Raw genomic sequence first — 21,707 nt, forward strand, 5'->3', positions numbered from 1 at the left:
AAGCCATTAAAACTAAAATATTCCACAACTGTCATTCACAACTCTGCTAATGTTGTCACATACAAACTCTTCTGCTGATAAGGACTAATAAAACCGTCTGGCATGGCATCATCTGTTCTTGGTCTCTTTTTACTCTATTATGCCTGTTTTCCTCTTTTTTTATTGTCCTCTTCCAGGCTTCTCAACTAGTCATTACAACTGATTTAAAGCTACCTTTTTAAAAAAAGACCTCATTTCAAATGAACAGATATTTCTTAAGTTGTTAGTATGGATATACAAAGCACTTCTGACCCAAACTAATGTATAAAGCAAAGAGGCAAAGTGGTGAAAATTATAAAAACATGTGCACTTATGAAACATTAAAAATCTATAGTTTGAGAAAGGAATGAAAAATTTAAGAGCACAAAGTCACAATATTAGAAAATGTTTTTATATATAAAAGGTATAGGCAATTTAGGCTAAATCACTATATATATTTTATACAGCCATAGATACACACACATATGCACATATGTGCTGGCAGAAATTAATCTACAAGGTTGTGTGTGTGTGTGTGTGTGTGTGTGTGTGTGTGTGTGTGTGTGTGTGTGTGTGTGTGTGTGTAGAAACATGTTTCTAATATTGTGAATTTATGTTCTTAAATTTTGGTATAGAAATTAATCGTTTAAACCTGAAAATTCATTATAGATTTTATTTGTTATATAGTTAATCTGAACACAAAACTAAAATTTATGATGAGCCTGCTTAAGAAATGAAAACTTTCTGTACCTCATTCATCTGTGTTACATCAATAGTAAGATTCCTAATACAATATTGCCTGAGTACCTGTATGTTGTATCTGGTTGCAAATTGTCTATAACATAGCTTGAAATCTTTCCCACTGTTACAGGCTGTTTCTCTCCAAAGTCTATGCTATAGGATAGGATTTCTGATCCATGGTCACATGGTTTTTCCCATTTTATTGCAAGGCATGTAGAAGGTGAATAATCTGGACTTTCAACTTCATCTTCACTAATTTCTTGAAGACAAGCAACAACTGCAGGTACTGATGCTGGAGTCACACATACTACTACTTCACTGAAAGGGCCTGGTCCTGCAACACTCACAGCCTGAAAATGAACAAAGAAATGAACATGGAAGTACTACTGAAATGCAGAGTTTTTGTAACAGAATATCAGTTAAGTGGTCCTCTTTACCTGAACCCTGCAATAATACATGGTTGCTGGTAAAAGTCCTTTTAATTCATAACTGAGACCAGGTCCACAGTAACATATTTGCATACATCCTTCAACTCCTCCCCATTCCAAACGATATTCAGTGACATCTGCTCCATTACTAACTGGAACCTTTGAAACAGGAAAAGATTTAAATTTAAATTCCCTCTTAAAGTCTGAATCTTGAATATGTTTTGCTGAAAATGTCTTTCCATGAGCACAACAAAAAAGTTGTTTTTAAAGTTCTGTAAATAGTCAAGAAAATTAAATCCATCGATTTTATAGTCTTATGATTAAGATCTTTTGAATTTGAGGTATCAAAAAGTACAATAAATTTATCTTGAAATTCAGTATTATTACTCTTAAAAATGCTGGAAAGCATGCTTTGTATTGATGCAGTACTTTCTTTAAAGTAATTTTAAAAAATGACTTAACATGAAACCATGTAAAAACTTTTGTTGAATTTCAGTTTATAATGTTTATTAGTATAAAATATAATTACTAAGCAATAGGGGATAAACATGATAGAAATGATGTAGCCAATATATTATGAACATGCGATTTGAACATTAAGTTCATCACTGGTCAAGGTACAATAAGCAGTAAGGTAAGTATCCTTGAAAAATTCAAAAGCATATAATATGCATTATTTTTTAAACCAAAATTATTAACAAGGGGGCAATTAAGTATAAATTAAATTAGAATTTAGTCTTAAAAGACTAGAAGTAGTTAAAATCAATAGTACTATTTTATACAAGATATTTTTGCAGTATGGAAAAGTAAAAAATGCAATTTTACACATATACAATAGTCCTAAATTAAAGCATAATAATACCTCCCAATACACTTGTGCACAGGTTGCAGATCTACATGTCACTTGAGGGGGTTTGCATTGATCTGGTGGTCCTGGTGCTGTAGTTATTTCACATTTTTCTGAAAATTGTCCAAACTTTAAAAACAAAAAAACAAAAACTGATAACTGCAAGAGTTTCAATTTTTTTTTCCCAAGTACCTATTTGGTTGCCCAGCACTGTTACATCATTACATATTTACAAACATGCAAGACTCTTATTATTCGGAAATGTTTATAAGAATTGATGGGTATCATTCCCAATGGTTTAAGGAATACATGAGGAAGGGTCAATGACATGATTATTATTGATTTCCTAATTTTATCAATGTCTCCAGTAACTCAACTTCCTTCCAGATTTCATCAACTCTAAAATTCCTATCTCCTCAGTAACCCTTTGCTTTCAGACCCTCTATTATAATCAGAAAGGATAGACATCACAGAACCCCTCCAAAGGACTCCATTTGAAGAAAGATCCCAGGTTTGCCATCTCACTGACTTCAGATTGTTCCCCTTTCTTTTGATCCTCTCTTCCAACTTTTTAAGCTCCTTTTGTGTGCTGCTTTCCTCCATTAGACTGTGAGCTCCTTGAGGGCAGGGACAGTTGCATAGTGACTGGCTTGTAGCAGATGCCCAATAATGCTTACTGACTATTTAAGAGGAGGGGATGCTATACAAGAAGTTTTATTATAATGGCTCCTTAATATTGCAGTATTAAAAAGCTTTAACATGAAAATTATTCAGAGTAGGTGTTCTTAATTCTTTGTGTGTGATGTAACCTTTTGGCAGTCTGATAAAGATGTATGGACTCCTCATAACTGTTCTGAGTTGAATAAGATATTTCCAATTATAATGGAAACACATTATACTTAATAAAGTTACCAAAGAATTAAAAAAAAACATAGACTGCAGGTTAAGATCTATAGAAAGCCTTCATTCAGCTGCAAATGCTTTCCCTATCCTTCAGTCCTGTATAAGACTATAAGAATCCTTAAAAGTGTCACTTCATATGAGGAAACTGAGGTTCAGAAAGGTTAAGTCACTTGTCTATTGTCACAACACCAATAATTGTTTGTGGTGGAATTTGAAACTAGGTCTCCTCGACTTGGAAGCCAAGGGCTCTATAGACACTAAGCTAGTGTGGATATTATATGTCCAGAAATATCCACAAACATACATATGAACTATTAAATAGAACTGGCCATGCTCACTCATAAAAGGAAAATACAAAATGGTTCTTGGTATACATGTGTAGTGAGGTTCCTTTGACAATTATTTCATACAACAGGGAGGCCTCGGTTTTTGAAAGTGGTTTATAATTGATGGCCAGTGCAGAGCATTAATAGCAACAAATTTTTCTTAGAAATGATTAGGTCCTCCAGGGGCTTTTCTACTTGTGAGTAATGTGCTTATTTATATTATGCCTGAGAATACAGCTATCAAAATCACTCAATAGTGTTTTGTATAAATAATATAGGGAAAAAAAGGTAGAAAAAGAATGCCTATTCTCCAGGGTGATTTGCAGCTGGATAGGTAATCCATTTAACTGATCCATTAGCATTTAAATTTGGGACAGTCACTCCAGATAGACAATGATTTGTGCCAAGAATTGAAGACTAGGCAGCAAGCATATTAAGAGTTAATATGGGAAATAATGCATTACTTTAAATGATACCATGGTTTTCCATGAAACAAAAAACACCTATCTTTTTAATAGGAATCTTCTTCTAATAATGCTATGTGTAAGGGTTTGGCAAACTATGGCCTGAAGGCCTCTTATGGTCCACTGGTTATTTGAGGTAAGAATGGTTTTTATATTTTAAAATATAATAATAAAACTTTATTTAAAAATGTGAAAACCATTCTAAGTTTACAGGCCAAATCTGTCAACTCCTGCTATCTGGCAACGAGTCCCAAACTCTAAGAAGAATCTCAAAATTGAGCAAGACCCAAAGGGCAATGCAATGTGTTGCAGCATAAATAGGTTGTAGCACATTACCAAGAATAATTTGCATAGAGGAAGAGACATACAAGAATTTATCTAAACCATTCAAGGAGAAAACAGTGATAAGCCAATTATGTAGAAAGAATAAGGACTAATGGATAGCCTACATGCTATAATGCTACCCACACAAGGTTAAAAGACCAGAGGAAGGTTCCTCGCTATACTACATGGAGCTCTTAAGAAGCTCTTCTAGGAGGCCATGGACAATAAACACATGGGATGAAAATGTGCAGACAGGCTATCATCCACACCACTAAAAGGGATTCTTATATTGATGAGTTAATAGAAACTGAAGTATTGAGGAATTATTGCTTACAATATAGCTTTTTTACTTCTAACAATACTAATGAATTTATATATTTATGTATATTTTCAAGATTTTTTCTGCCAAAAATGACTAATGTTGGTGGGGAAGGAGTGGTGAACTGATCCAACATTCTAGAAAGCAATTTGGAACTATGCACAAAGGGCTATAAAACTGCATATACCATATACCCTTTGACCAGAAATGCCACTATTAAGTCTATCCCAAAGAGATAAAAAAAAAAGGGAAAAAAAGGGAAAAACACCACTGTGCTTTATTTATATTTAACTTTGATATGGATATTTATAGCAGCTCTTTTTGTGGTGACAAAGAATTGGAGATTGAGAGGATACCCATCAACTGGTGATGGCTGAACAAGTTGTGATATATGACTGTGACAAAATACTATTGTCCTATAAGAAATGATGAGCTGGATATTTCAGAAAAACACTCTAGAAAGATACATGAACTGATGCAAAGTAAGTAGAATCAGACCTTAGAATATGTATTAATAGCAAAACTGCATGATGGATCAACTGCTTAGCTATTCTAAGCAATACTCAAAATAATTCTGAAAAACTTCCGATAAAAATGCTATCTACCTACAGAGAAAGAACTGATGAATTCTGAACACAGATTGAAGGATACTTAAAAACAACAACAACAACAACTTTTTTTTGGGTAGTGGTGTTCTCTTTCACAACATGTCTAATGGAAACATGTGTTGCATGACTGTATGTGTATAACCTATAACAAATTGCTTACCTTCTTAATAGGGGAAGGATTGTGGAACTCAAAGTTTTATAAAATGAATGTCAAATCATTTTTACATGTAATTGGAAAAAAATATTTTAAAAAGGAAGGGAAAAAAAAGCATTTGCCCTGCCTCTGACATATTGGCCAGGTGACCCTTTTAGTGCTCTAGGCCAGCAGTCAAATACCCACTTGAACCAAATAAAAATGTAGATAGGAAAAGCTTAACAAAATTAAAAAAATATAGTACAAATGTTAATTTGTAGCTTACTAAGTCAATATGCAGTCTGCAGGGATGTTTCTATTTGACTTTGACACTACTACTCTAGGAAACTATCTAACAAGTTTCCTATACAAATTAATCTATACCTCTCTGTTCTTATTCCTCAAGTTTTACAAAGTATTTACCTTACAAAGACCTTATGAAGTAGGTAGTGCAAGTATTAATTATCCTTATTTTAAGGATAATGAAGCTGATATGTTATATGACTTGCCCAGTATCATTCAAAAAGTAGGAGTCAAAAGTCAGGAATACTTGAACCTAGGTCAGACTCTTAACTCTAGCATACTGCTCCACTAAACTTACAAGAGTTCAAACTGAAATGGCAAGAGAATTGCCCAAGAGTCAATGTGACATACTGTGTGTGTGTGTGTGTGTGTGTGTGTGTGTGTGTAAAGCCTACAAGTTTAAATCAGTTTCAAAATATCATTCTCTTAAGGAACTTAAACATCCCTTCTTGCAAGTCAAGTAACTATTAATAAGATTGGAATTCCTACCCCAATTTTGTTAGCTGCACGTAGTCTAAAGTTGTATGTCTTTCCAGGAAGAAGGCTGCTCACTGTACATTCTACTTCAGAACCCTGGTAAATTTCTCTGGGTTCATCTGTTTCTATAGGAGACATTTCCACACTATAAGAGATAATAGGTGATCCGCCATCAACCTGAGGTGGTCCTAAAAGGTGGAAAAATTAATACAGTTTAAAATACTGAGCACATTTAAATGCCTGATATTATATTGTATTATATTATATTATATTATATTGCTAAAGTGGAAATTACCCCATCGCAGTTGGATTTCTTTTGCTTTGGGTCTACCCTGTAATCTGGGAGGGAAGCATGGACCAGGAAGCACAGCAGGAGTCTGTACCAGTAGTGGTTCAGATACCTATCAAACAATCATAATAATAATTTTTTTAATTAAAAAAAAAAAAACAACATTAATACCAAGGTTGTCTCACTGAAGAACTGTTAGCTAAGAATACATGAATATAAGCTGGAACTAAATAAACTAACAAGGCTCAATTTAAAAAAAAAACAGTTGATTAGTTTTTATTTGGGGGAAAAAAGCCTTTGGAGATAATTTTGAGAAAAATGGAGTTACTTTTTTTTCCTTAGAGGCCCACGGTTTCACCTAAAACTATCAGTACTTGTAAATTTATTTTTCAGTCTGCATGGTCTGTATCACATATTCCAAATCCACTTCCAAAAATGTGTAATACCCCATTTGATACCCACTTCATCTGTATTCTTCATACAATATGAGGCTAGAGTGAGACATTTGGGTGCTTTATTCAGATCAATTAAATTTGAACCATCATAGTAAATAGGATCCGAATCTGTTTTCCAAAATAGCACCTTCAAGAAGTTAATTCATGTAGTTCATAAAAGTCATCCCATATTTGGTTGGCTTCATCTTGGTAAATTCCAGGGTCATTCATCCTCAGGCACCTGGGTTTCTTATTACCAATGTTCATGGTCATTGTTTCCCTCTTGGATGAACTTGTCTGTTACTACACTAATCACTTTGGTCTTTGCTATTTTTTAGGTTTTCCAACCTACCCTTAACTATGCTATAATCCCAAGATCATAAATCATTGCTTTCTTCATGGAAACTTAGTTTTGTTTTTTTTTTAAATGGACCCCTGGAAATTTCTAAGTCTTCCACAGGTGAAGTTAAGCCAACAACTTTTAAGTTCTAACATGTACTATCAGCCATGTACTAACAAATTATAACAAATTTTAAAAATTTACTAATTTATCCTGAAAAAAACTCTACACCTATAGTGATCAACTATAGTTTGTAGTTTTTGTTGTTGACCTAATTTAAATTCAAATACCTTTCTAAGTATGGATTAATGTTTATTTTCAGGTTTGGTCAACTTAACTTTTAAAACCTAATAGACCTGTTTAAACAGGTCTTTCCTCCTTCCTTCCACCTGAAAATAAAACTATACTCTTATAAAGCCTTTAGAGTATTTGGCTTTACCCAACTTATAATAGTAAGATTTAAAAAATAAGACTTATTAAATAAAATTTTCATATCTTCATAAAATATTTTTAAAGCCACATTAGATTCTATTATTATGACATGGGATAGAATATTGTCCCAGAGTAGGGAAGGCATCTAGGGTCAAGTCTCACCTTTGACATGTATTGGCTGTGTGATCTAGGATAAGTCATTTAAGGTCTTAAAATGGGCAAATATCTAAGGTTTAAAAGAATTGTTTGTTGATTTGTATCATAAGAAGGAATAAGGTCCTCACACTGAGGAAAACACAGATCTTGGACATCATTCTCATTCCCTCCCCCCCATACATACAAAAATTATGGAAGAAGGTCACAGTTACAAATGCTCTTGGAATCAATCTTTGGTTAGAACAACAACAAAAATTTGTTCAGGCACTCAATTTAAAAAATATTTCATCCTGAAGTTGTAGGTATGTATTTAAATAAAGGGTACAATACAATGTCACCTTCAAGTAAATTCAATAATATGAATACTAAAACTATCTTTCTGAAATGGGTGTCAGAAAATAATTTTCAACCATAAAATTGACTTCTGCAACCCAAAAAAAAATTGTTTTTAAATAAAGGTAATTTCTGACACTGCCAATGTAGTGATTTTTATGTAGTAACCTCCTTAAATGAAACTTTTAAGAAATTCTCAACCATAAAATTGACATATGCTACAAATCAAACTTTGTTTAAAAAAAAATTCTGACATTGCCAATGGAGTGACATGCTTATGTATGTAGCAGCCTTCTGAAATGAATCTTTTAAGATATTCAGATTTCTTCCTGGCCATCTCTATACAAAAATTCCTTGCATTCTGGTTATCATCCCTATCTGCTCCCTCCCCTCACTCCTCTTTCCAGTCCATAACAGGAACAGTTTTGATTGTGTCCCCAAGTCATCACATATAGAAAGCATTTAATAAATATTTCATCTCTCTACTAAATTTATTTTTCTGAAATAAAATATCTATTTATTAAGCATCTATTAAGGCAAGAAAACATACTCAGTAATTAGGAACTCATTCAGTCAACATGTTATATCTGCTAGAGCAGACATAAAGATAATTTAAATGAATAATATGTAGTAATTAATGATTCAAATGAATGGTCATGATGTTTGGCACCTAATAATACAAAATGTTAAATATAAGGCATTCTATTTTTCTATTCAATAAAATTTTACCAAGTACCTACTTTGGGGAAGACAAAAATATGTCAGTTAATCCTTTCCACTAAAGAGATATGGAATAATAATCCATAAGCAGTGCCCCCCAGAGTACTGCTCACATAGCTAAGTGTAATATAGCATTACCGAACTCTGTCCTCCATCACTAACACAATATACACGAAGGCGATAGAAGCAGCCAGGAGTCAGGCGATCACAGAGATGTTCCCGAGCAGTGCCACTGTATATCACATCCCATTTGTTTCCTGTTAAGAATTGATGCACAATCAATTACGGACTAATGCTTGACATTTTGGTATCATGGACACAGCAGGTAGCTTCACTTTATTAAAACGAGCATTTGTGTAATTTGTCAGAACAATTCTAAGCCTATTTAGAGTTTCCTGGAAATGATCTAATTTTCTCTATATACAGTTTCCAAGACAAATTTGTGAGGATCTGCTGATGTGCAATATCATTACTTTGTATAGCCTCTGGCAAAGACAGATGATTTGCTTTTAATTAAGCATTTTAAATGTGTTTACTGATCCAGTAATAACATTATAGATAAATAAATAGAAGAGAAGCCAATAAAGTGAGTTCAGCCTATTTAAAAGACAAACTCACTTTTACAAATAGGCAGTCATTCAAAAACATCTTTTACTGCTGTGGTACTTCCTCCACCAAGAAAGCCTGTAAAAAAGCCCCCTTTATTTCAGAAGATGGTCTTTAAGAATTACTGTGGCTAACAAGAATTTTATCACCTTGCTGCCAGCCTGGGTAATAAGTCTTTCTGATCTTAGCCAGGCTGGGCCTCAGACAAGAAAAGTATAGTATTGGAAATGTTTCCAGGTCAGAAGGAAAAGCCATCACCTCCTGGAGATGATGAGACACTTTCAGGAACAATGACTTTTTGGAAAGTACCACCTTTTGGCAATAATGGTACTTTCCAAAACTGCTTAAAATTATATTTTATCTACCCTCCCACTAATTCCCCTTTCTCTTCCTCTATTTCCCTGTTCAGTGAAATGTACCTCTATGTGTATTCTTCTTTTAATTAATTCAAATGATAGTGAAGTTCAAGTGTCAATTATTCCCTTCCTTCCCATTCTGCCCTTAGATATTTGCTTGAGAACATCATGTGATATAATTTCCCATAACCATTTATCTCTACCTTTCTCCCTTTCCATTTTTCTTTCTTTTTTAATCCTTACCTCCCATCTTAGAATCAATATTATATATTGTTCCAAGGCAGAAGAGTGATAGGGGCTAGGCAATGGAGGTTAAGTGACTTGCCCAGGTTCACACAGCTACAAGGTATCTAAGGCTACATTTGAACCTAGGACCTCCTGTTTCTAGGCCTGACTCTCAATCCACTGAGCCACCTAGCTGCCCCTTCCATTCTTTTTTTTATAGATCACCAAGACATAACAGAACCAAATTTGTCTTTCTAATTAAAACTCCCTCTATTAACCTTGATGATGGTATGGATTGAGAAGGGACATATGCTATCATCTCCCCATATTTGAATGTATGCGATTTATCTTTGTTTAGTCCTTTATCATTGTTCAGTTGTTTTTATCTTTTTATGTTTCTCTTCATTACTGTGTTTGAATTCCAGTTTCTCTGTAGCTTTGGTCTTTCCATCGGGTATGTTTGGAAGTCCTCTGTTTCATTAAAGATTCATTTCCTACCTGTGCCATTAGATTGTTTTGTTGGGTAATTAATTCTTGGATATATCTATATACTTTGTCTTCTAGAATTATGGTATTGCAAGCTTTGCTACTCTTTAGAATGATGCTAAATTGTTTGTGATCCTGATTGTGGTTCTTCAGTATATACAAATTCTTTCTTTTTGGCTCTTTTTGTGGTATTTTTTCTTTGACTTGGAATCTCTTAGTTTTGGCTATCATGTTTCTGAAAGTTTTCATTTTGGGGTTTCTTTCAGGATAACAAGTAATAAGTGGATTACTTATATTTCCATTTACCCTCTAGTTCTAAGAGAATTGGGCAGTTTTAAGATTTCTTGAAATATGATTTCTAGACTTTTGTTTTGTTATGGTGTTCAATGATTCTTATGTTTTTTTCCCTTGATCTTTTTTACAGGCCATTTCTGCTAAGAGACACCTTTCATTTTCTTCTATTTTTTTTTCCAGTTTTCTGACTGTTTTAATACTGTTTGTTGGCTCATATTATAGAAGTCACTGACTTTGGTCTATTATTATTTCCAGGGAGTTTTTTGCTTGGGCAAAGTTTTGAACTTCCTATGCCAAGCTGTTAATCCCCTTTCCATTTTTTCTTCTTATACAGTTCTAATTTCTTTACAATTTTTTTCTCTCTGGCATTCTTACTTTATTAACAAAAATATTTTAAAAACTTTTTTCAACTTTTGCTTCATCTCTTCCAGGAATTCTAGTTTAATTTTTGTCCAAGCTGTGCTTTTCTTTGAGGCTTTGCTCGTAGAATTTTTAAAGTCATTCTTTTTATCTGGGTTTGTGTCTAGGGATTCCTTGTCACTATATCTCTTTATGGTATATATTGGTATATGTTATGGTATATGGTATATGGTAATATTCGGTTTTTGTCTGCTCATTCTTCCAGCCTACTTCCTAACTTCAGACTTTATTTTAGGACCAAGCCCTGTGCACTTCTGGAGACGTCTGGGTTGTTCCTGTTGTAGTTTTCTTAAGAGTACTGAGTTCGGTTACATGATCTTATGGCCAGCTTAGGCCCAATATATGTAAGCTTTCAGTGCTACCAAAGTGGTGATTGTTAGGGCGAAGTCTGATTGTTATTCCTCTGGAATAATTCCTCCAGTCTGAGCTTTACAAACTAATCTGATCAAAGTTCCCTGACTTCCTCTTATCCGGAGTTTCATTGTGTGCCCTAGAAAAAGCTCAGAAATCAGTATCAAGCCTGCCTAGAGTGGATTTAGATAAGAGATCTAGTCTTCCTATCTAGGGTCCTTTCTTCCCTCCTCCCCCTGTCTTGGGGGCCCACCTTTGACTATTGTTCCCAATGTTGTTGCCCCACCTTTACTTAAGCCTGTTCTTGAACTTAAGAAATAAAATACCAATGTAATATTTGGGAATAGGGAAAAAAAACAAAACCCCAGAGATTTTGCAAAACAAAGATCTGAGTTTGTAGAATAGACTGCTGCTGAACTCAGTCAATTAGCTGGAAAGCTTTGTTGCTTCAGAGTGAAGAATGTAGGCTTCTTCTTGGTCTGGGAATCTTGTCCTTTGTGGGTAGATCTAGAGCCTAGAACCAAAATCCTGCTCTGAACCTGGGGTCTGAGTCACAAGTTTGCTTTTGAACTTGCTTCTCTCTATGTATTTTGCCTAGGGCCTATGATCAAGAAAGATAGAAATGATGGGGGTGGGGGTGAAGAGTGCAGGTCCCTGGGTCAGTCCATCTTGCATATATGATCTAGAACCGAGTAGTGGACAAAGAATCTGCCAGTTTTGCACCTGTCACAATCATAGTGCCCCATTATGAGCGTGGGACCCTTTGTCCCAGTTTATAGTCTCTCCCTAGTGTGCTCCATATATAGTGTGCTCTATAGCCCCTACTCAGTGTCCATAAATCTTTCCATCTATTTCCTTATATTGACCTGGTCTGGAAAAAAGACATGCTCCTTTTTTTAAAATTTCCTCATTAGGATTAGGTCTGATGTATTTTTCAGATGTTTGGAGGAATTTCAGGGGGAAGGGGCAATTTCCATCATCTTGGATCTTATTTGCCTGCTTTTTAAATTTTTTTTTTCATCTTAAATGTCTTATTCTTTTAAATTTCTGGCCCTTTATAAGAGACATGAATCCATTACACTATCACTTCCCCTACCACCCTTTCCATCATAGACTATATGTTCTCTCATTACCTTTTGACTCCTTGGTTGCGGTGTGACAGCTGGAATATATTTTACATTATCATTTCCAAACCCTTTCAACCACTTCACTTCTTTGTGAATCATGCTATGCAAATATATCACTCAATCATGAACCTAGTAGCTGTTATATACCACTAGGACATCTCATTACTCCTTTAATGAGTTCAGTGCTTGGCCCATAGTTTTTCTCTCATCCTTATGTCCTGCCCTTTAGTATTATGGGGTCTTCAACATATTCATTGACACCTCCTGAAATGCCTTAACTTTTCAGTTCCTCAATCTACTCAATACCTTACCTACTATTTTACTTTACCTCAGCTATGCACTGTGTAAATAGCTACATCCTTGATCCAGAAATCACCCAAGTTTGCTGTTTTAATGTTTATGAACCCTGACATTTCTCTAATTGATCACAATCTTTACAACGCCCTAAACCTTTTGTTTTCACCATGACCTCTATTTCCTTTACCTCTATGCAATAATCCTTGCCCTAGCTATATAGTCTCTTCTCTTCCCCATCTTAGTCTCTTGGTGAATCAATTCAACTTTAGAGTCCCTTGGTATATTACAAAAAACTCTTTGCCCAGGTCTCAGCCTTGCAATTCCCAACATTTACCTTCTGCATGTGCTGATCAGGGCCAGAGAAAAAATGGAAATCAGGCTGACTGGGCCTAAACGAAGTAGGACAAAATATCCCTCTCTCTTCTGATTTACTATTCCACCCTTCACAGTGGCTATTCCAAACCTTTTTGGTTCTCCTTAAGCCTCCCATGGCATTTCTCCCTCTACTCTCTCAGATTGCATACTTTGAGGGAAAAAAATCATTTGCTGATACTTCTTCCTTCTCACTTCCTCTTCATTTCACATTATTTAGCATTCCCTCCATTATCTACTCTTTGACTTTGAAGAAGTAATCCTTCTTGAGACTCTGATTCTACTGACTGGATTTTTCTAGTAAATGGCCTCCAATATCTCCTGCATACAATTTCTCCTTATCTACAGAGTCCTTTTTTGATGCATATAAGCATGCCCATGTCTCATCCTTAAAAAGCTCATCTGATTTGAAACTAGCTATAATTCTCTCTCTCTCTCTTGTTTGTGGCTCAAGTCCTCAAGAAAGTATTCAACAATGGGTGCCTCCACTTCCTCTCCTTTGCTGTCTTCAAAATCTTTTGGAATCTGGCTTCTAATATCATTCAATTGAAACTGCTCTTTCCAAAGTTACCAATGATCTCTCTTGCCAAATCGAATAGCATTTTCTTAATCCTTATCCATCATGACTTTTCTGCAATAGTTGATCATATTTTCCTCCTGGATACCCTTTCCTTTCTAGGTTTTTGTTAACATTGCTTTTTCTTGGCTTTCCTGTCTTCTTTTTTTCTCAGTTTCCTTTCCTAGTTCTTCATCCATGTCATGCACACTAACTGTGGGTGTCTCCAAGTCATATTCTCTTTACTATGCTAGTGATCTCTTCAACTTCCATGGCTTCAACCATCATCTCTATGAAGATGATTCTCAGTTCTGGCTCTAGTCAGTTGAATTACAGTCATGTCCAACTGCCTTTTTGAATATCCTGAAGTGGCTAATACCATAGGTGTCTCAAACTTAATGTGTCTAAACCTGAACTAATAATCTTTCCCCTCATATACCATTCTACCCAACTTCCCTATTACTGTAGGAGGTACCACCATCCCTCTAGTCATCTAGGACTGCATGTTTGATAATATCCTTGACTCTGCAACTCTTATTCGCTCAATACCTTTACCTTTCGCTTTACCTTTGCATTTCTTCCATATATCCCCTTCTTTCCACTCATACAACCAGTACTCTAGTCCAGGTGAAAAGGGCCCTAGATGCCTGCAATAGCTTTATAACACATGCCCAGACCTCAAATGTCTCCTTAACTCATCCACCACCTGGGTGCTTTATGTGTGGTTTGTTTAAATTTGATTGTGTCATCCTCCTTTTCAATGTGCTACAGTAACTCTATTCTCTCTAGAATCAAATAAGTTCTGCATTTAAAGGTACTTCATAACCTAACCTAAGTCTTTCCATACTGTATTTCTCCTTTATACACTCAAGATCCTGCTAAACTCGTTTATTTGTAGTGCCTTGAATATGAATCTATTTCCATGGCTTTACATTGGCTATATCTTCTATCATCCTGGGCTTTCTAAAACAATTTAGCTCAAATCCCAGTTCCTGCAAGACAATTTTAATGGTCTCATAAGCAGCTAATACTTTCCCCTTTGGGAATGCTTTCAACTACTCTGTATTTATTTTGTATGTGTTAGTTAATATATATACTGTCTCCTTTTTATCAGAATATAAACTTCAAAAAAACTCCTCCCCAAAATACCTTATCTTCCATCTCAGAATCAATTCTATGTATTGGTTCCAATGCAGAAGACTGATAAGGATTAGGCAATGGGAATTAAGTTGTTTACCACATAGCTAGGAAGTGTCTGAGGCCAGATTTGAAACCAGGACCTCCTGCTCTATGTCTGGTTCTCTACTCCCTGAGTCACCTAGGTGCCCAGAATATAAGATTTTAGAGGGCCTTTCTTTGTATCTCCAAGTCCTTAGCATAGACCCTGACACATAGTAAGTGCTTAATAAAATGCTTGTTGACTGACTTAATTAATATAGTTCTTACCATTTGAGCCTTCTGACATTTCTACAAAATACTTATTTATAGATGCTCCTCCATTGTCTTTTGGTGGATCTGTTAAAAAAAAAAACAAACAAACCCAAAATTGGTATTCTATTCAGCAAAGAATAACAAAGAGCAAAATATTTCACTTCACAAATTTATTGATGTTTTGATAAATTATGTCTTATCCAAGTTATATAACTATGTAATTTGTAAAGTGATAAATAAATTCAGAGTTCTGGAAATGTAAACTAAGTTTATATTAGTTTGAAATGTTGTTTTGAAATGGTCTGAAATGTTGTTTTGAAAAGAATCTTACACAAAAATAATGCTTTATATTTTTTCAAAAAGGTTTAAAATACATTATTGCATTTTTAATGCCATAACAACTCTGTGAGATAGCAAATATGGTCAACAATATCTCAATGTTGTAGATGAGGAAATAGAGGCTCAGAGAACGACTTTTCTAAGGTCCCAGACATAGGTTACACATAGTTGCACAGGGACCAGAACCCAGTTCTTTGGACCCAATCCTAATCCAATATTTCTTCACTATACTATCTGTTACATTTCTGTCCAGAAACTTGAGAGAGTTCCCATATGTCTGAACATCAATCTTAAATTCTTTAACATACACTTTCAAAGAGCTACAAAACATTGCTAATTAAAAAATGGTTTGAACTTAGTCTGGCCTGGTTAAATCACTTTATATAAAGATCTCTGAAGAATCTGTATTGATATGAAAAGGAAAACCTCTTACCCCAAGTTATTTTAAAATTCTGTGAATGGATCTTTCCTTTAACTGAAGGTTTTAAAGGTATTCCAGGTTTATCTGGGCAAGTAGTAAATTCTACTATTTCACTGGGGTTGCTTTTACCTTCTGAGTTATAAGCAATAACCTATGACAAAAACATACAAAAGTAATATTACATAAATCCAGCACAAGTATATTCTTTTAACATGGTGATTGTTAACAAGGCATTGTTGGATAATTTCTTCTATTATTCTGACCCTGTTACAGTTAAAAGAGTGTATTGCCTTAAACTATGACTGCGAAAATATGGTTTCAAATAAAAAATATAGTGGTCACCATGGGAAAATTCCCAAATATTAAATATACCCAAGTCAGCTGGGTTTTATAGAGATTTTAATTAATACAAATTAAGGAATTAATTAAAAGGAGAGAGTAAGAGGAAATAATGAGAAAGGGGCTAGGCCAGCCTAGGCTTTAAGCCTAAGAGAGAGATGAGTCAGTCTATAATCCACTCACCACAAGATTTGTCCCAGGCAAGATTCTAGTGTTCAGAGATCCACCAGTTCAGCTCCTCAGCTCAACTAAGTTCAGCCACCGAGCCCTTCAATTCAGCTTTGGCAAGCTGAACTTCCCTTCAGAGGCCTTTCTGACCTCCCTTTAAAGAGAATTTTCTTCTATGTCATCTTCCCTAAGTTTTTACATCTACCAATCACAGTAGACGTTTTCCAAAGGACTGACCACTCTTAATTCACACCTTCTTTTATTAAACTTGTCCCTTGCAAGTTTGCAAGTTGCCTGACCCTTTACTGATTAATTTGACCTTCATAGTACTTAGCACCTTTTTCTATTAGATCTAAAAATAGACTTAGCTTAAGGGCTTGGCCTCACTATAAGTATGGGTTAAGTACTTTTTCATTGTTCAGTAAGGAGTTTACAACTTTATCTTCCCCTAAAGTATGCCTAAGTATGGGTGGAGTAATGTAAAGTTCTCAATACATTCCTGATCAAGTACCTCCATTGTTTAAATGGGGAATAGCCTTATCCATAACCTTAAGATAATGTTCCAAAGTAGAGTTGAGAATTTTTTAAGATTCACAAGTCTGAGAAATTTTAAGATTCACAACCCTGACATATGCATAAACAATGAGGATCAACAGGAATACTTGTAGGTGATAGAATGGTAGTTGTTCTTGTAACAGTGGTTTACTTGTTTAATTTAGAACCTTTATCCTCAAAAATCTTTAGTTTATCCAAATAGCATTCAAACTAAAAAGTTCAGAATTATTCTCCTCAGTAGCCTTAACAATCAAAAAGTAAATGTGAGTTTATTACCCTGCCTAAGAACTACAAGTAAGTTTTTAGCATTAAGAAAATCTAAACTAATACCAGATGATTTAAATGAAGTTCCTCTTAATTTTGCTTTTAAGTCAACAAATCCCATTTCTGGTTACCTCTTCTCAGACCAAAATTCCTTCTTCAGATAATTGCAATAAAGAGTAATAGGAGATAGGGATAGTGACCAGACCTGTAATTTCATTAACACAGAAAACTGCTAGAGGAAGATACTGACAACCAATGTATAATGCCACCTTCTTGTTTAGGATTACATGACTAATTAGTGGCACGGCCAGAACTCAGATCTTCTTGCCTTTAAGGCCAGTGCTCACTCCCTAAAACATGTTGACTCTTTTTTACCTTATTAATTAATTAGCCACTACCACCAACAAAAAATTAAATAAACAAATGCATTAAAAATTATGTGCTATACACCACAAACTCCACATTGTTTACAATTTGTCAAAAATATGTAAATTATGCATGTGTTATAATATAAACACCTGTTTTTGAGTTCCTTTTGGATTTATGTTGCTATTTTTTCACCTGATTTTGTGGCTTTTCTAACGTAATCATAGTATGTATTATTCTTATTCTCTTTTCATCTCTTCATATAGTTATTTCTATTGCCAATATTTGTCATTTCTAATAACATATTACAATCCATTGCATTCAAATATCATATTTCAAATATTCAGCCATTTTCCCTAATCATTGTATTTGTTTTTTTTTGTTATTACAAACAATGTTTCCACAAACATTTTCACACAAACATTGCTTTTTACCTTCTCAATAGTGCCCTTAGGGCCTAATTCTAATAAAAGAATCCCTAGGTCAATAAGCACAAACAGCTTAACAGTTCTTAATATATAATTCCATCTTATTTTCTTTAAAAAAAAAATCACATTGGGGGCAGTGGATTGAGAGACAGGCCTTGAGATGGAAATTTCAAGGTTCAAATCTGGCCTGAGACACTTCCTAGTTGTGTGACCCTAGGCAAGTCACTTCACCCCCACTGCCTAGCCCTTCCCACTCTTCTGCTTTGGAACCAATACACAGAATTGATTCTAAGGTAGATAAAAGGGTTTAAAAAAATTCACAGCTGCTCTAACTGTGTAATATTAGGCCTATTTCTCCAAATTCCTATTAGCATGTAATTTGATCACTTTAATCCATTTGCTTCTCAGATAACATGCATTACCAGGACTATATTTGGCTAGATTGGTCCTTAGCAGCAGACACTATCTATTTCCAGGGCCATAGTTTTTCCAAAACCGAGTCTTTGCAGCTTGTTCATATCCAATGTTCCAGTACCACAAACTCTTAGGAATGTAGAATTACCTCCATAAAAGGATGAGTGTTAAATAAGACTTCTGCAGAATATTTATGCTCTCCAAACCATTGTTGTCCCATCATAAACTATGTTGGGATAACGTGTATGCTCAGGTTTAGATCTATACTAACTTCATGCATGTATGTGGGAGCTCTCCGGATACCTCTCATATTTAATTTATCTAAGGTTCTAGTCATCTCAACTTCTTTATTAGTTATATTTTGGTTAAACTTTTTGAGTTCTGAGAGGGTTGCTGAACAACAAACATCCTTGAATACTTATCATAGATAAAGCATCTTGTTATGTATTAGGAGGAAATGGCTGTAAGAGACAGGAATGCTTCAAGAAGTAAAATAATCTAATTGGATATTCAGGCTACTAAGTATGAAAAAATAAGTAATAAGCATTTTTCAATGGCAAATAAATGGTACAATCTGTATCAGGAACTTAGAAAAATCAGAGATCAAGACTATAGAAGAGCTAAAAAGGAATAAGATGTATTTACCACATATCATTTTGGATTATTCTTAGACTGGATTAATTGAAATAGAAGATTCAAGTAAGAGACTTGATAAGAGACTTGATATGATAAAGCTGGAAAGGTAGATTAGAACAAAAAGGTGTTTTGATCTCAAATGAGATAATACTTGTAGAGCACTTTGCACAGAGCCTGGTACACAGAATAGGCACTTAAAAATGCCCATTACCTACCCAAACTTATCTATCTATTTAATGCCAAACCCGTTGAACTTCCAAAAACCTTTTTTACTGAATTAGAAAAAAACCATAACGAAGTTCATTTGGAAGAAAAAAGAATCAAGGATATCCAAGGAAATAATGAAAAAAAAATACCAAGGAAGGTGGCCTTGCAGTCCCAGATCTCAAACTACATTATAAAGCAGTGGTCATCAAAACAATTTGGTACTGGTTAAGAGAGAGAAAGGAGGATCAGTGGAATAGACTAGGGGTAAATGACCTCAGCAAGACAATCTATGATAAGCCCAAAGATCCCAGCTTTTGGGACAAAAAGCCACTATTTCATAAAAACTGCTGGGAAAATTGGAAGATAGTGTGGGAGATTAGGTTTGGATCAACACCTCACACCCTACACCAAGATAAACTCAGAATGGGTGAATGACTTGAACATAAAGAAGGAAACAATAAGTAAATTAGGTGAACACAGAATAGTATACGTGTCAGACCTTTGTGAAGGGAAAGATTTTAAAACCAAGCAAGACTTAGAGTCACAAAATGTAAAATAAATAATTTTGACTACATCAAATTAAAAAGTTTCTGTACAAACAAAACCAATGTAACTAAAATCAGAAGGGAAGCAACAAATTGGGAAAACAATCTTCATGACAAAACCTCTGACAAAGGTTTGTTTAATTACTCAAATTTACAAAGAGCTAAATCAATTGCACAAAAAAAATCAAGCCATTCTCCAATTGAAAAATGGGCTAGGGACATGAATAGGCAGTTTTCAGTTAAAAAAATAAAAACTATTAATAAGCACATGAAAAAGTGTTCTAAATCTCCTTTAATCAGAGAGATGCAAATCAAAACAACTCTGAGGTATCACCTCACACCTAGCAGATTGGCTAACATGATAGCAAAGGAAAGTAATGAATGCTGGAGGGGATCTGGCAAAGTCCAGACATTAATGCATTGCTGGTGGAGTTGTGAATTGATCCAAACATTCTGGAGGGCAATTTGGAACTATGCCCAAAGAGTGATAAAAGACTATCTGCCCTTTGATCCCGCAATAGCACTGCTGGACTTTTACCCCAAAGAGATAAGGAAAAAGACTTGTACAAGAATATTCATAGCTGTACTCTTTGTGGTGGCAAAAAATTGAAAAATGAGGGGATGCCCTTCAATTGGGGAATGGCTGAACAAATTGTGGTATATGTTGGTGATGGAATACTATTGTGCTCAAAGGAATAATAAAGTGGAGGAATTCCATGGAGACTGGAACAACCTCCAGGAAGTGAGGCAGAGCGAGAGGAGCAGAACCAGGAAAACATTGTACACATAGACTGATACACTGTGGTACAACGGAATGTAATGGACTTCTCTATCAGTGTCAATGCAATGTCCCTGAACAATCTGCAGGGATCTATGAGAAAAAAACACTATCCACAAGCAGAGGACAAACTGTGGGAGTAAAAACTCTGAGGAAAGGCAACTGCTTGACTACAGGCATTGAAGGGATATGATTGAGGAGAGACTCTAAGTGAATATCCTAATGCAAATACCAACAACATGGAAATGGGTTCGGATCAAGGACACATGTGATACCCAGTGGTATTGCGTGTCAGCTATGGGAGGAGTGGCGGGGGGCGGGGGTGGGGGGGAGATTCCGATCTTTGTTTCCAGTGAATAATGTTTGAAAATGACCAAATAAAATAATGTTTAAAAGGGGAAAAAAATGCCCATTACCTTAGAGCTTGGACTTTTTTCCTACAGGCAATTTGGAGACACTGATCTCCACGCTACCACACCATGTATATAACATGATTGAAATGATATTTTAGGAAAATTTAAGCTGGTAGTGGTGAGAGGAGAAAGAATATAGAAGTAGAGTGAATAGTTAGAAAACAACCGAAATGAAATACTTCAGGCATGCAGTAATGAGGGACCTAGGGCCAGTAGGAATGGAAAACCTGGACAAGAGGTATCATGAAGAAATAATGAACAGGATTTAGTGACTATCTCTACTTGTTTTTATTGTGAGATCTTCAACTATTCCTTACCCCTGAAGTCATGCCTTTTCTTCTTTTCCAGGGAGCCTTTCTAGATACTTATCATTTTTACTGTTAGCTGAAGTATGAAATTCAGAAGGGAATCCCTTCTTGTTTGTTGATAAAGTGAATAATAATAAAATTTAGCTAGCAATGACATAATGCTTTAAGGTAATATTTATCTCACTTTATTCTCAGACGTACCTCCTAAGAGGGAGACTATTATTATCCTCATTTTACAGATGAGGAAACCAAAGCTGAGGAAGGTAATTTGCTTATGTTCACACAACTTGTAGATGTCTGAGCATGAATCTGAATACATGTCTTCTCGACCTTGGGTCCAGAGATCTCTCTACTACATCACCAGCTGCCTACAGATTCATGTGCCTACTGTATGTAAGACACTGTGCTAG

The 21,707-nt window shown here is 35.0% G+C and overlaps 1 protein-coding gene across 7 annotated transcripts in view; it reads right to left on the bottom strand.

Moving 5' to 3' along the window:
* FNDC3A (fibronectin type III domain containing 3A) overlaps positions 1-21,707 on the bottom strand; it is a 191,382-nt gene that overhangs the window by 18,319 nt on the left and 151,356 nt on the right. For all 7 annotated transcript variants that reach the window (XM_016421933.2, XM_007495421.3, XM_056794841.1 and 4 more), the window contains 8 exons: positions 15,889-16,027; positions 15,132-15,200; positions 8,734-8,852; positions 6,187-6,292; positions 5,904-6,079; positions 2,050-2,163; positions 1,197-1,346; positions 826-1,109 (listed from right to left, as the gene is read on the bottom strand). In XM_016421933.2, coding sequence (XP_016277419.1) covers positions 826-1,109; positions 1,197-1,346; positions 2,050-2,163; positions 5,904-6,079; positions 6,187-6,292; positions 8,734-8,852; positions 15,132-15,200; positions 15,889-16,027 — 1,157 coding nt within the window. The remainder of the gene's footprint in view (positions 1-825; positions 1,110-1,196; positions 1,347-2,049; positions 2,164-5,903; positions 6,080-6,186; positions 6,293-8,733; positions 8,853-15,131; positions 15,201-15,888; positions 16,028-21,707) is intronic.

The sequence above is a fragment of the Monodelphis domestica genome, chromosome 4, assembly GCF_027887165.1.
Source record: "Monodelphis domestica isolate mMonDom1 chromosome 4, mMonDom1.pri, whole genome shotgun sequence".
Classification (NCBI taxonomy): domain Eukaryota; kingdom Metazoa; phylum Chordata; class Mammalia; order Didelphimorphia; family Didelphidae; genus Monodelphis; species Monodelphis domestica.